At 40.7% G+C, this 12655-nt stretch overlaps 2 protein-coding genes across 2 annotated transcripts; one reads left to right on the top strand and one right to left on the bottom strand.

Annotated features, from left to right (window-relative positions):
- Nucleotides 1-7931: 7931 nt before the first annotated feature.
- On the top strand, nt 7932-9197 carry LOC116264548 (indole-3-acetic acid-induced protein ARG7-like). The gene has a single exon (XM_031644843.2). It carries the CDS (start codon nt 8511-8513, stop codon nt 9000-9002), a length of 492 nt encoding a protein of 163 aa, XP_031500703.1. The 5' UTR covers nt 7932-8510; the 3' UTR covers nt 9003-9197.
- A 1810-nt stretch (nt 9198-11007) lies between these two features.
- LOC116264547 (auxin-responsive protein SAUR50-like) lies at nt 11008-12008 on the bottom strand. The gene has a single exon (XM_031644842.2). It carries the CDS (start codon nt 11680-11682, stop codon nt 11173-11175), a length of 510 nt encoding a protein of 169 aa, XP_031500702.1. The 5' UTR covers nt 11683-12008; the 3' UTR covers nt 11008-11172.
- Nucleotides 12009-12655: the final 647 nt, after the last annotated feature.

Below are 12655 nucleotides of genomic sequence, written 5' to 3'. Positions count from 1 at the left end.
CGGACAAAAAGCTTATAAACTTTATGATCTTGAGACCCAAAAGGTGTTTGTTAGTCGCGATGTAATCTTTCATGAAAATGTTTTTCCTTTTCAAAATAAAAAGTTGGTGAAAAAAATATTGTTTTACCCATTCCTTATGATCTAGACATCTATCCTACTCAAGCTATAAGGAATGACACGTCCATTTCTAATCCCCTTAACCTAGAAAACATTGATCAGGAAACCTATGAACCAAACCTATCATTGTCTAATCCAGATCCAGATCCATCTTTAAATGAACCAAACCCATCTTCGTTTGATCCAGATTCAGATCCACATCCATCTTTAGTATCTATGAGATCTACCCGTGTAAGAAAACCAACGGTATGGTTGAAAGATTTCCAATGTTCACTCCTTACCTCACCCTCAACCAACGACATCTCCAAATCAGGTTATCAACAAGGAACGAGGTATCCTATAAGAAATTTTATTTCTTTTCATCGGTTTTCTAGTAATCATTTTGCGTTTCTCACATCTCTTGTTTCCAAGTTTGAGCCACAAACCTTTGAAGAAGCAGTTCAACATAAGGAATGGAGAGACGCCATGGATAGTGAGATTAGTGCCTTACAAGAAAACAAGACTTGGACTATTACTTCACTTCCAATCGGTGTGAAACCAATCGGGTGCAAATGAGTTTATAAGATTAAACTAAATTCAGATGGGTCTATAGAACGTTACAAGGCGAGGCTGGTGGCCAAAGGGTATGCTCAACAAGAGGGATTGGACTATAATGAAACTTTCGCCTCAGTTGCAAAAATGGTCACGGTACGTACCTTTTTCACTATAGCAGCTAATCAAGATTGGGTCATGTGTCAAATGGATGTCAATAATGCCTTTCTGCATAGTGACTTGCATGAGGAAGTCTACATGAAAATACCTCAAGGGTATGTTCAACAGGGGGAGAATCAGGTATGTAAATTACACAAATCTCTTTACGGTTTAAAACAATCTCCAAGAAATTGGTTTCACAAGCTTTCAACTGCTCTGAAAGAGTATGGTTTTATGCAATCTAAAGCTGACCACTCCCTTTTTACATTCAAGCATGATAAAGTTTTTCTTGTCATTCTTGTATATGTTGATGACTTAATGATTGCAGGAAACGTGAAGGATGCAATTGATAACTTCAAATCATTTTTATGTCAAAAATTCCACATGAAAGACTTAGGCAAACCTAAGTATTTTTTGGGAATGGGAATTGAAATTGCCCGTTCTTCAAAAGGTATATATCTCTCACAACAAAAATATGCACTAGATATTATTCATGAAACAGGTCTTTTGGGAGTAAAACCAGCAGAAACACCCATGGAACAAAGACATGGGTTGGACGAAGATCATGGAGACTACATCAAGGATCCAACACAATATCGTCGACTTGTTGGGAGATTAATCTACCTCAGCATTACACGCCCAGATATACAATATGTTGTACACGTCCTAAGCAGGTTCATGCAACAACTACGCATACCTCACCTACAAGCGGCACTTCGAGTGATTCGATATCTCAAGAAAAATCCAGGCCAAGGCATCCTAATGAGTAAGTCGAATAATTTGAAGTTAAGTGCCTTTTGTGATTCAGATTGGGCCACCTGCTGTCAAACGCGAACATCTGTCACTGGTTATTGTGTGTTTCTTGGCCCAGTTCCTATATCTTGGAAGTCAAAGAAACAACAAACAGTATCACGATCCTCTGCTGAAGCTGAATATAGATCCATGGCAAATGTGGTATGCGAAATAACATGGTTGAAATATCTATTGAACGAGTTTTGAGTACGTCAACTACATCCAGTAACAATTTTCTGTGACAATCAAGCAGCATTACATATAGCTGCAAATCCAGTTTTCATGAGCGTACGAAACATATCGAACTAGATTGTCACATTGTACGAGAAAAATTGCTTCAGGGGACAATACCCACATGCTACATTCGAAGCAAAGACCAGTTGGCAGACCTATTTACGAAAGCATTAGGAAAAGAAGGTTTTTATATTCAAACTGGGTGTCATCAATCTTTACACACCTGTTTGAAGGGGGAGTGTTAAAAGAAAGTCAACGTTCAAATCCAACGGCATTCCATCTCAACGTCTTCCTCAACTTCAATGTTCATGTCAAGGCTCTCCAACTCAACCTGCCTTGAATATCAAATGTATCTTTGGAAAACTTTTAACGTGAAGGAAGGAGAGCTCACTCCTTACCGTTGTGAACCCATTGTATATATTACCTTGAATTGTTAATAAAAATATTATCACCTTCCATTGATAAACATTCTTTTCTTGTTCCTCTTCAACGTGCCCATACTCATGAGAAAAATATTTCACACTCTCTCTCCCTCTCTCTCACCCTGTTTGCGTATGAACCCATTATGCGCGAACATGAAACTGGTTGGTGTCCCTTTTATAATTTCTTTCGGAGTGAGTTGCCTAGAGCACTCTGTGCACGCAGCAAACTTTAGTTGGTGCATCCTCCTCCCACCCTTTTAACTATCTCATATGTCACAAATGCAATAAAAATCGATGGCACAACGTGCAATATTAGAACAATAATTCAGCCGGCTAAAGTGCTTTCCACATACAGATGACAAATAGATATCTCATGACAAATAGATTTCTCTTGAAACAAACAGTACCACCAGCCGGTTAGTAAGAATGTGGAGGCATTTTGCTTCCCTTGTTATCGAATTTTTGGTAGGGATTAGGAGATTTACAGATGGGTGGTAGCATGACAAACATGCACAAGACCCAGACAGGGAATCGCAAATTTGTCAGCTGGTGTGTCTGCTCATTAAGAACTACTTCGTAGGATTAACGATTTAGCTGGTTGGGTAGGTCAATCTGAGAATTCAGCATTTTGAATCTGGGTGATGCCCCAACAATATAGGAAAAGGTCTTTAATCCTTATTTATGACCTACAAAAGGAATCACCTTGTCTGTTTTACGCCTTGTCTATGTTTGTGCATGTCACTACTATGCATCAGCATGAAGTCATGGCTGCCTGTCCATGGTAGCTTTAGGTTCATGGTTGGTGGTACCGTTTGTTTCAACAGTTATCTGTTTGTCATCTGTATGTGAGAAGTACTTTAGCCGACTGAATTATTGTTCTCATATTGTAGGTAGTGCCATCGATTGCTATTGCATTTGTGACATATGAGATAGTTAAAGAAAAGGGTGAAAGGAGGATGCACCAACTAAAGTCTGCGTGCACAGAGTGCTGTAGGCAACTGACTTCGAAAGAAATTATAAAAGGAAAGGTCACATTACATTGCACCAACCAGTTTCGTGTTCGTGCATAACGGGTTCATACGCAAACCGGGTGAAAGAGAGGGAGAGAGATGGGAAGAAAGGGGCATGCCAGCAGCTCTAGGTTTACACTCAACAATGATGTCGCTATATTTCAACACCACCATCACCACCACCTTACATCTGTTATCTCTCCAATCACCTGAGAGTTTCAAATTTTCACGTATTTGCAAGATCTAAAAACGCATGAGAACATCATGTCAAGATTATATGCGTTTGTTATATTTACAAGAGAATTATACGTAGCAGGCATACAAAAATGTAGCTTTTGAACAAGCCTGTCGTTAAATTTAAAATGGGTGATCAGATCTAGTCAAGGAAAGCAGTGTGAATGGTTGACGGAGTGAGGCAGTAGCGCAATGTCACTGCGATCCGGCTGTTCAACCATCCAGTGGTTGATAAAGCTCGATGGGCGAGGTGCACTTAAATCCTGAAAATGGAGAACCTCCTTCAATATGAGAGTCATCTGGTAGATTTATTATCTATATTGGCAGCCTTCATAATTGGTAATTAGGTATTTGTAGATCCGCCTTTGATGGGGCCACAAATTGTTTTCCTTTTTCTTACTAAAAGAGATGGAAAGTCGGGATTTTGTTGTTATATATGCCACTGATAATACTCATCTGTTAGATTTATTATCTATATTGACGATGTTTATAATTGGTATAAATTAAATAAATCTGACTTTAGTGGGGCCACACATTGTTCCTGTTCTAGATGTCTGTATCCATCCGGCGTGGCAGTTAGGTCTCCTTATTCTACTTTTTATTGAACCAAAATCAATTACAAATAAAAAATACAAAGAAAAACAATCTCTCTCTCACAGTCCCACAGGTACAGCTTACCCTACCTTTGACTGTGCCCTAAAAATTGAGACTGGTTCACGAAACCATTTCACAATAGTTCTATAAATCTGCCCCAATTGCTGAGAGATGCATTTATAAAATAGTTACAAGTTGTTCTGTTTTTTATATACATGCATTTATGAAATAGTTACAAGTTGTTCTCATAGTTCAATGGTAACCAAATTAAGAAGATGAACATGTTTATGTATCTATACTGAACTCAAGAAAATTCATGGTGAAAGCCAAAGACTTGGCTCCATAAGTTAAGTTTTCTGCTTTTGACAACTCGAGTCAATAAGACAAATCTGTCAAATATGAATAAACTAAGAGCCTCAACCAAAGTTGAGAGTCTCAAATCTGTCAAATATGAATCTTTCAAAAATGTGTAGTGAAACATGTAAGAGTTTTTTCAACAAAGTCTCAAAATTTTTTGTCATGTAAAATTATGAAAATGGGCTTAGTTTGGTTTTATGTTGTTTAGTTGGAGACATGCCTCTTTAGGTTGTCCTTTTTTTATTTAATCATTATTTTTATACAGTTCATTACTTTGATCTTGAAGCCTATGCTTCTACATCTTTGAGGCATACGCCTCGTCCCATGATAAGTTTAACGCTTCATTTTGTTTCATTGAGTTCCAAGAGGTATAGCATAGCTGGTCTGATCGATCTGAGTGTCATGCAGGCGATATGTCTTTAGTTTAGTTTTTATAAATACTACTTTTTTTAAGTACCAACGATGACATATATGTTACTCGAGTTGAAGGGTGTACTATAAGTCCACTTATGTCCAGAAGCAACCCTAAACCTGAGGGAAAAAAAAAAGAAGAGGGTAGTTTCAGTTGTCATCTCAACCGAAATTCACAAATCAAAGCAAGAAAATGAAAATGGTGTTCCAACTAAGTCTTTTTTCTTCATTTTGAACAAAAAAATGTTGGTGAAGCACACATTTCCTATATGTATATACATTCAAATACGAGAGAAGTCATACACTAATAATCTCTTCCTAAATAAGTTTTTCTATTAAACATCCGCAAAATTAAACTTGTTCGGGTTGTCATTTTTACTTTAAGATAGGTTGAAGAACCCTAAACATTTTCCATGTCATCAAACTTAGGTCAAATTCATTTGGTTCGGCCCATTCGCCATTTTAATTTACAAAACTGAATCTAACCCTATCCAACCTCCATAATACTTGAGCTTGCCGTGATACTAACCTGAAATGGCCTGTTTTCTTAGCGTCCAAGGGCAAAATCATCCTGTAGCATAAAAGATGAAGCAGATTCCCGGTGCCGAAGATGACAAACGTGATGGGATCGGAGGGGCACGGCCTTCTACAAAACCACTAGCGCTCAGATGGACCGCCAATAAATAAATTAGGGACAAAATTTAGACGTACATACATTTTTAGGGTCCTATAAGACTTTGAGTCCAAAACACGTTTGACTTGTGTTTGAGTCATGGATGGTAGCCCAAAATCAAACTTGGGCAAAGCTTTTTATAAAATTCCCATTGTGGTTTTTAGAGTGTTTGGGTGTCATCTCCACGAAAATTCAATTTACCCAAATCTAGCTTTTGTAAAGGAGAACGAAAAACCCGACTTCGTTTAGGTTATTCATAAAAAAAAAAAAAGTTTTGAGTGTGTCATTCAAATAAATAAATCAAGCTTTCAGAACTCATTAAAAAAACTTGATTTGCATAAGACTGGCTAGATGAAGGTGTAACAACCGTAATGCCATTAGTTTTGACCAAGCGTTAATTTACAAGAGAAGTCAAGTTATTTACAAGATAATGCAGTTCATATAAAAACCCAATTTTCGCACAAGTCGTTTTGTGGAAGCATAATTTAAACACAAGCAAAGAGTTATCAAGCGTAGAAAAATATGGGAAGGGATGTTTCTTGAATTTCTGAAAAGCGCTAGAATTTCATCTGCTGATGACTCTAACTAGTAAAGACCTCGTTAATTGATTTTCAACCAAAATGGTAGAGAGCATGTCATACAACTAAGTAACGAGATTCATCTACCAACAACACAATAAAAAGATTTTATTTTTACAGTTGTTTTTATTACTCTAAAAAGTCGAAACCCAGACTTTCCAGGAGATCATTAATTGACTGTTTATGCAACAAGATATATACCTAAAGAGTGCGTCCACTTGTCCCCCACCCCTTGACAATTTGAATTCCCTGAAGGAAGTTTTAACTTTCTCAACATTTATATTATATGCTAGATTGCCGTCAAGAAAAAAGAAAACAAATCAAGCAATCAAGTGGTCATTTTAAAGATAAACTAAGGACCAGACCATGTTAATAAAAAAATATTAGTAGCCAAATAGGAAAAAAAAGGGTGCGTATATGTGAATAGCCAATAATTTGAATATAAACCGTATCTCCCGATCGTAGTTTGAAGAAATCGAAACAAGTGATAAAAGAATCGAAGATATGGCAGCTAGTCAGATTCGGACCCTAGGGGAGGTGGGTGGTCCAGTCCATCTGAAGTTCGTTGTGGACCCGCTCCTAGGATCCACTTGTTCGTCGTTGGAACTTGGACCTCCCATCGTCTCTCAATGGCCTTTCTGATCTCTCTTCTTAATTCGTTTCTAAAACTTGTTTTCTTATAACTTTAATTTAACATATACGAATTCTTCTTCTAACCCATGTTTCGTCCAAGATCCACAGTCTTTTAGTGTGAAATATATATATATATATATATATATAAAGGTGTATGATATTCACTTAAAGTGTATGGGTCGGTTGTGGTGACCCATGAGGTCCGAATCCGACGCATTGGCTGTGGGACCGACCTTCGCGGGCAGACGCACGGTCAAGGGAAAGAAAGATGCATCCAAACAGCGACTGGACGTGACGAACGGAGAGGATTCAACGGTCGTACGGCAGGGCAGCACCTCCAAGTACGACGGTCAGGATCTTGCCCGACCGCGGGCCCTGCCGTTCCCAGTGACGGTCGTACGTCCTTTCTCCGTAAAAGGCGGTTATCTGCCGAAGGGGAAAGGACTGATTTGGTCCTTGTTTATGGTTCGGACCTTGGAACGAACCCTACGGGTTATGGTAATAACGGATCGGGTCGGAGGACTTGGTTGTTCTACCTTATTAGTCGTCCAGCTTTTTTTTAATTAATTATAACTTATGAACACGTCCAGGCAAGTAATTTGGTAGGTACATGGTATAAAGATACCAAGTCCGACCCATTTGCACTCTTAACGGACCCGATGGCAGCAAATAGGTTAGGCGACAGCTTGATCTGGTTAGAGTTGCAAAAGAACCCGTCTGTTTGAATCCTGCACAGAGTGGAGGGCCAGTCACATAGTGGCAGACCACTTCGAGCAACAAAATAAGTAAATTGTTCATTTTCCTCCTCATAAAAAAAAATTATCTTCTATGATTTTATAACTTGAGAATAGAATTTTCACCAATAATGTTGACTTTGAAAACATAAAAAGGCGGACGTAGTTTCTTTAATGTTATTTATTATCAGTAAAGAATAAAAGTAATAGTTTAATCGAAAAATAATATTTAAAAAATAGTTGCGGCTAAAGTTAAAAGGGCGGGACTGCAAAAAACAACTTTCAGCAAAGATAAAAGAAGGTGTCTGGTTTCCTTTACTGCGGAGGAATTCTCGGGGAGCGAACCGGACGGCGGGACCCGCTCCCGGGCTAGGGAGTGGCGGGGCCTCCCCCTCCCCAGCCTTGTTTCCCTCCACGTTTAAAGAGTTGGTCATGGAGCGCTGGAGTTCCTCGCTGGACAACACTCTTCTCTCCCATCTCCCCTGAAATCACGGCTCCATCATTCCCCCTCCTCCCCGCAATCCGCTCGCCGATCATCGGTCTTGACTCTTTCTCTCTCTCTCTCTCTTGACAGGGCGATTTTGATCAACTTTTCCCTGTAGTGGTTCGCAATGCATCTATTTATTTGGGAGGTTCGCGATCCGCGAGAATAGAGTCTTGGAAGGGAGAGAAGAAGAACCTAATTCAATTTTCTTTTTGTTGTTTTGTAATCTCTGAAAGCGGAAAAGCATTCCGTGGAAGAGGCGCTTTGAGACTCCCTCTCCTCCTGAAAAAGCGGTTGTTTTAATCGCGTTGTAGATGAGCGATCTCTCGCGGCCGATCGGAACTCCAACCTTCATCCTTTATCTCTTTACCCCTTCTCTTCCGTTGCTCCGTTGTCCTACTCGTCGGCAAAGGAAGCTCTAGCCTGCACCTCAATTCCGAAATCAAAACCGAGAATACGAAGCGGAGAGGGAAAGGAAGAGGCCATTGCTCGGTGAGAAGAGGACCGAATATATTGTGACGGTTCCATTGCCGGGATTAAAGCAGCGATGAGCGCCGTCGGTTCGGACGATGGCCGCAGCAAGCAGATCGTGAGGCTCAGGAGCGTCCTCCGCCCCTGGAATTCCTTCACGGGCGGCCAACACCTGCGGGAGTCTCTTCTCTCCGACGGCGCTACGGCCAACCGTCCGACCGCGGTGCCGAAGGGCTATCTTGCGGTGTACGTCGGGAGCGAGCTGCGTAGGTTCGTTATTCCCACGGCGTTCCTCCGGCACGCGGAGTTTCGGGCGCTTCTGGCGCGGGCAGAGGAAGAGTTCGGGTTCGAGCACGAGGGCGGCCTGACGCTTCCCTGCGAGGCGGACGAGTTCGAGGAGCTCGTGGAGGCCATGGCGAGGAGAGAGCGCGGCCGGAGCACCTGCCGGAAGAAGGCCGCATTCGGAAGCCTCTTCAGTAGGTCCTCCTCCTTTATCGGCCTTCTCGCCGCCGTTCCTTCCTTGCTTCCCCACGCGAGGCCTTCTCTTACCGCGAGCCGGTACGCTTGACCGTGAGAAGAGAGCCCAGTCGGGAAGAAAATAGGAACCCACTAAGTTTGATGCCCAATTTGAAAGCGGCATCGTTTGTAAATGCTTCGCCTTAAATTGAGAGGCTCATCGTGTCCAGGTTTTAGTAATGAAACCGTTCATTCATTTTTTCAAAAGTAGAAGCAAACACGGTCATGGAAATTTGTGAGCTGCCGACGACTTTTATTGTACTTGCAGATGTGCACCAGAAAATCATCCAACATGCTCTTCGCATCCTACACGTACGTCCGAACGAGCCTTCTGGACGGGGGAACACTGTGTTCCACCCATTCTGCTGTCCCGTGCTTGATATTACGCGATGGGGCTCACCTCCAAACGGGACATGATCTCGCCATTTCCCAACTTTTCTTGTGGAATCAAACGGCACCTTAATCACGGCCTCAAGGTCAATTCACCTGATGTTTAGGTTCACATAACTAGGGCTGTACACGATCCAAGTCAAGATCCAGCTCTGTCCACTCGACTCATATGTTGTTCGTGTCTGGTTTGTCTAAAACACTGGAGGCAGGCTGTACATGATCAGCTTGACTCAATAGATGGAGTCGAGTCTTGGCTCAAGCTTGACTCATTTAAGTTTTTTACTAACCGTTACCCTATTTTATTTGATTTCTTTCACTTAAAATTGGAAATTATGAAGATATATTTCTCACATATAATGCACCACCTTGCCCCCCTCATGAGGACAAAATAGAAAAGATCTTTCTTTTCACATTTTGTTTAGGTAGTGGTGCAGTTCTTTATTTTTTTATTTTTTCAAGACAGTATTGTAATTTCTGTCACCAGAGGTCCAGAACACATGACATGTGGGGACATATGTTACCAGCTTGTTTGTTTTGTGCATTGGCCTGAAAGATCACCATAATAACCTTATTATAATAAAAGAAAATCCCTTTACACTGGAAAATTAAAGATGAAAAATAAAAGGATGGATTCTCCAAAATCTCCACCTTTTTTTTTCAGCACTAGAGTGGTGTAAGACGTCCCCTTAAATTTTAAAAACTTCTTAAACTTTCAAAAATTTTAGTTTAACACCTATATAAAAAAATTTAAAATTTTTTATTTTGATTCTAGTTAAAATTTTGAAATTATAGAATCATAACTCCGTCCCTGTTGAGGAGGTGTTCATGAATCTGCATAGATTCATACCAATATGTTCCATTTATGATTACTTTATCACGAAAAAAGCCAATCCACTGCACCACTCTCTCTTAACATACACAGACGTTCATGCTTTCAATAGGCCACGAAAAAACATGAAGACATCAATATTTATATCTTGCTCTATTTAAATCCTCGGTGAAAAGTTTATTTTTCCCCTGCTTGGAAGTTGGACGTGGTTTAGTTAAAATAAACCCATGATGTTTTATATGGAAAAGTTTGGCACTTCAATTCAGGGGCCATCGCATGTTAAAAGCCAAAGGAATTCCTTGTGCGTATTTATCAAGGGCCTGCCTTTTTATTTCCTCAACAAATAAATCTTTCTACATCGCATCGTAAAAGATGTTCATGATCAGCATCAGATGCAACCCAAAAAGCACGTACAGATGAAGCACGCACGCACACGCACACAGAGAAGATGAACTCTGCAAGATCTGGTCGCTTGTTTATCATACAAGAAGTCATCAATGGTTCGTGGCTTGAAGTGCCAACGAGAAACGATATTCTGGGGAGACACTGATCGAGACAAAGTCACAGCAAGTGGCGGAGGAGCCGTCCCTTTCTGAGTAGATATTGCGGTACAACTTGGGAGATCTCCCCATATGGCATCTCTCGTGCAGCCTGTGATTTATGAGCGATTAATGGCGACGCACATGGTCACACAGCTACACGCTGCCCGTGACTTCAACGCAAACTCCAAACCAGCAAACCAACCAAATCAGAAAGACCAAAAACAAATCTTACAAACACACAACACACAGACAGAGAAGAAGCAAGAATACAATATGCTCAATTATCAGTCACTTGATTCACAAAACTCATTGCTCATTTGAAAATGTTTATGGCTTCCTTCGCCATGTACATACAACCAGGAAGGAGGGGGGGAAGAGAGAGACCTAGCGAAAGAGAGAAGAGTCATATAACATCAGGGTTATCATATATAGTTACTGTAAATTGTCATCATGAACGATGATCATCTACACATGGGCTTGTGGTGCGAATGAGAGCGAACCAGGCCAGCAATGGCGTCGGCCTGAGACCCACAGGACACTCCCATCTCCTCACCCATCGACGCAGCGGCGGCATCACCCTGATCCCTCACGTAGAAGCTGTCCCCATCATCTTCTTCCACCACCTTCAGTATCTTTTCAAAGGCATCTGTATCGCAGGGGATCCTCAGAGCCCCTTCGTTTTGGAACCCAAACTCCTCCTCTGCCTCCTTCAGCAGATCAGCAAAGGCGTAGTGGCTGAGGTAGTCTGTGGGGATGACGAACCTCTTCATCTCCTTCCCCACGCACACCGCCAGGTACCCTTTGGGCACGTCTCCTAACTTGGACGAGTCGGAGAAGGAGAGCGTCCTCTTCAGAAAGCTTATGCTCTTCTTCCCACCGTTCTTGGGAGCGCTTGCTAGCTTCCTCCATCTCTTTACCAGTTGTTGCAGGCGAACGATCTCACTGATCTTGTTGGGTTTCTTGGGATCCATGGGCAAAAGATCAAGAAGGAAGGCGATTCAGCAGAAAGGCCGCAAACTTTAGTTGCATGAGAGAGCAAGAGACGAGGACTTTTGCTTACATATTTAAAGTGCAAGGCTACCCACTCGATGGCATTCGAATCACATGCAATCTTTTTTAATACTATATATATTCAGTTAGTTTTGTTAATATTTTAGTAATATTTTTGGCTTGGATTCTGTGTGCAAGTGGGTGGTTTTTTTTTAAGTGGTTTATAGAAAACTACGTAGTTGGTCGGTGGTTTTCTCTTTTGGGTCTCTGCTTGGAGTAGTCCTTGTCGTTGAACAAGTTGCAGGTATAAAGGCGTATTTTGTCGATGATTTGTTGCACTTGCTGTTTTATATTTGTGTTCATCAAATATTCAATTGGCTTCGTGTCGCTTTACTTTTTTGGGAGCAATTGAAAGTACTAAAGACGCCATTGGAAAAGATGGAAATTCTAAGACTAGAGCGCAGTTTCATGCCAACAAAAGTGCCTTCCATATAGGAAAATCACAGATTTATCTGTTTTGTATGCATTAATCGAGCATAAGGATATGGTCTTGAGCCTTTTAAGCTTAAGGCAGTTTCCCCAAAGTAAAAAATTCAAAAAAAGTGAGGAAAGCATTTTTCTTCTTTAAATGTATCCTAAAAGTTACCATAGTTTGAGATGGTATCTTATTCATTTCAAGAATCCAGCCAGTCAAATGTATACACTAATTTAACATTGGGCAGTCAGTAGTCCATTGTTTTCGGTTTCCTTGAAAGCGAATGATGCATCACAAGAGAAAAACTAATAAAAATTGCAGCAGAAACGTCCAACATGTGATTCCAGATATACCAAAACTAACATTCACGCCATTTTCTTCCTTTGAACATCTTCACAAAGAAGTGAAAACAACTTTAAAGAAGAAAACAAGCATACAAAATTATAAATCTACAACAACCCATCTTCATCAATCGCCAA

The sequence above is a fragment of the Nymphaea colorata genome, chromosome 11 (assembly GCF_008831285.2).
Source record: "Nymphaea colorata isolate Beijing-Zhang1983 chromosome 11, ASM883128v2, whole genome shotgun sequence".
In the NCBI taxonomy this organism is placed as follows: domain Eukaryota; kingdom Viridiplantae; phylum Streptophyta; class Magnoliopsida; order Nymphaeales; family Nymphaeaceae; genus Nymphaea; species Nymphaea colorata.
Note: the sequence above shows the minus strand (reverse complement) of the source record. Positions and strands in the feature narration are given on the sequence as shown.

What these genes read in the sequence shown, in the direction of transcription:
- LOC116264548 (XM_031644843.2), top strand. Translation starts at nt 8,511, where the DNA reads ATGAGCGCCGTCGGTTCGGACGATGGCCGCAGCAAGCAGATCGTGAGG.
- LOC116264547 (XM_031644842.2), bottom strand. Translation starts at nt 11,682, where the DNA reads ATGGATCCCAAGAAACCCAACAAGATCAGTGAGATCGTTCGCCTGCAA.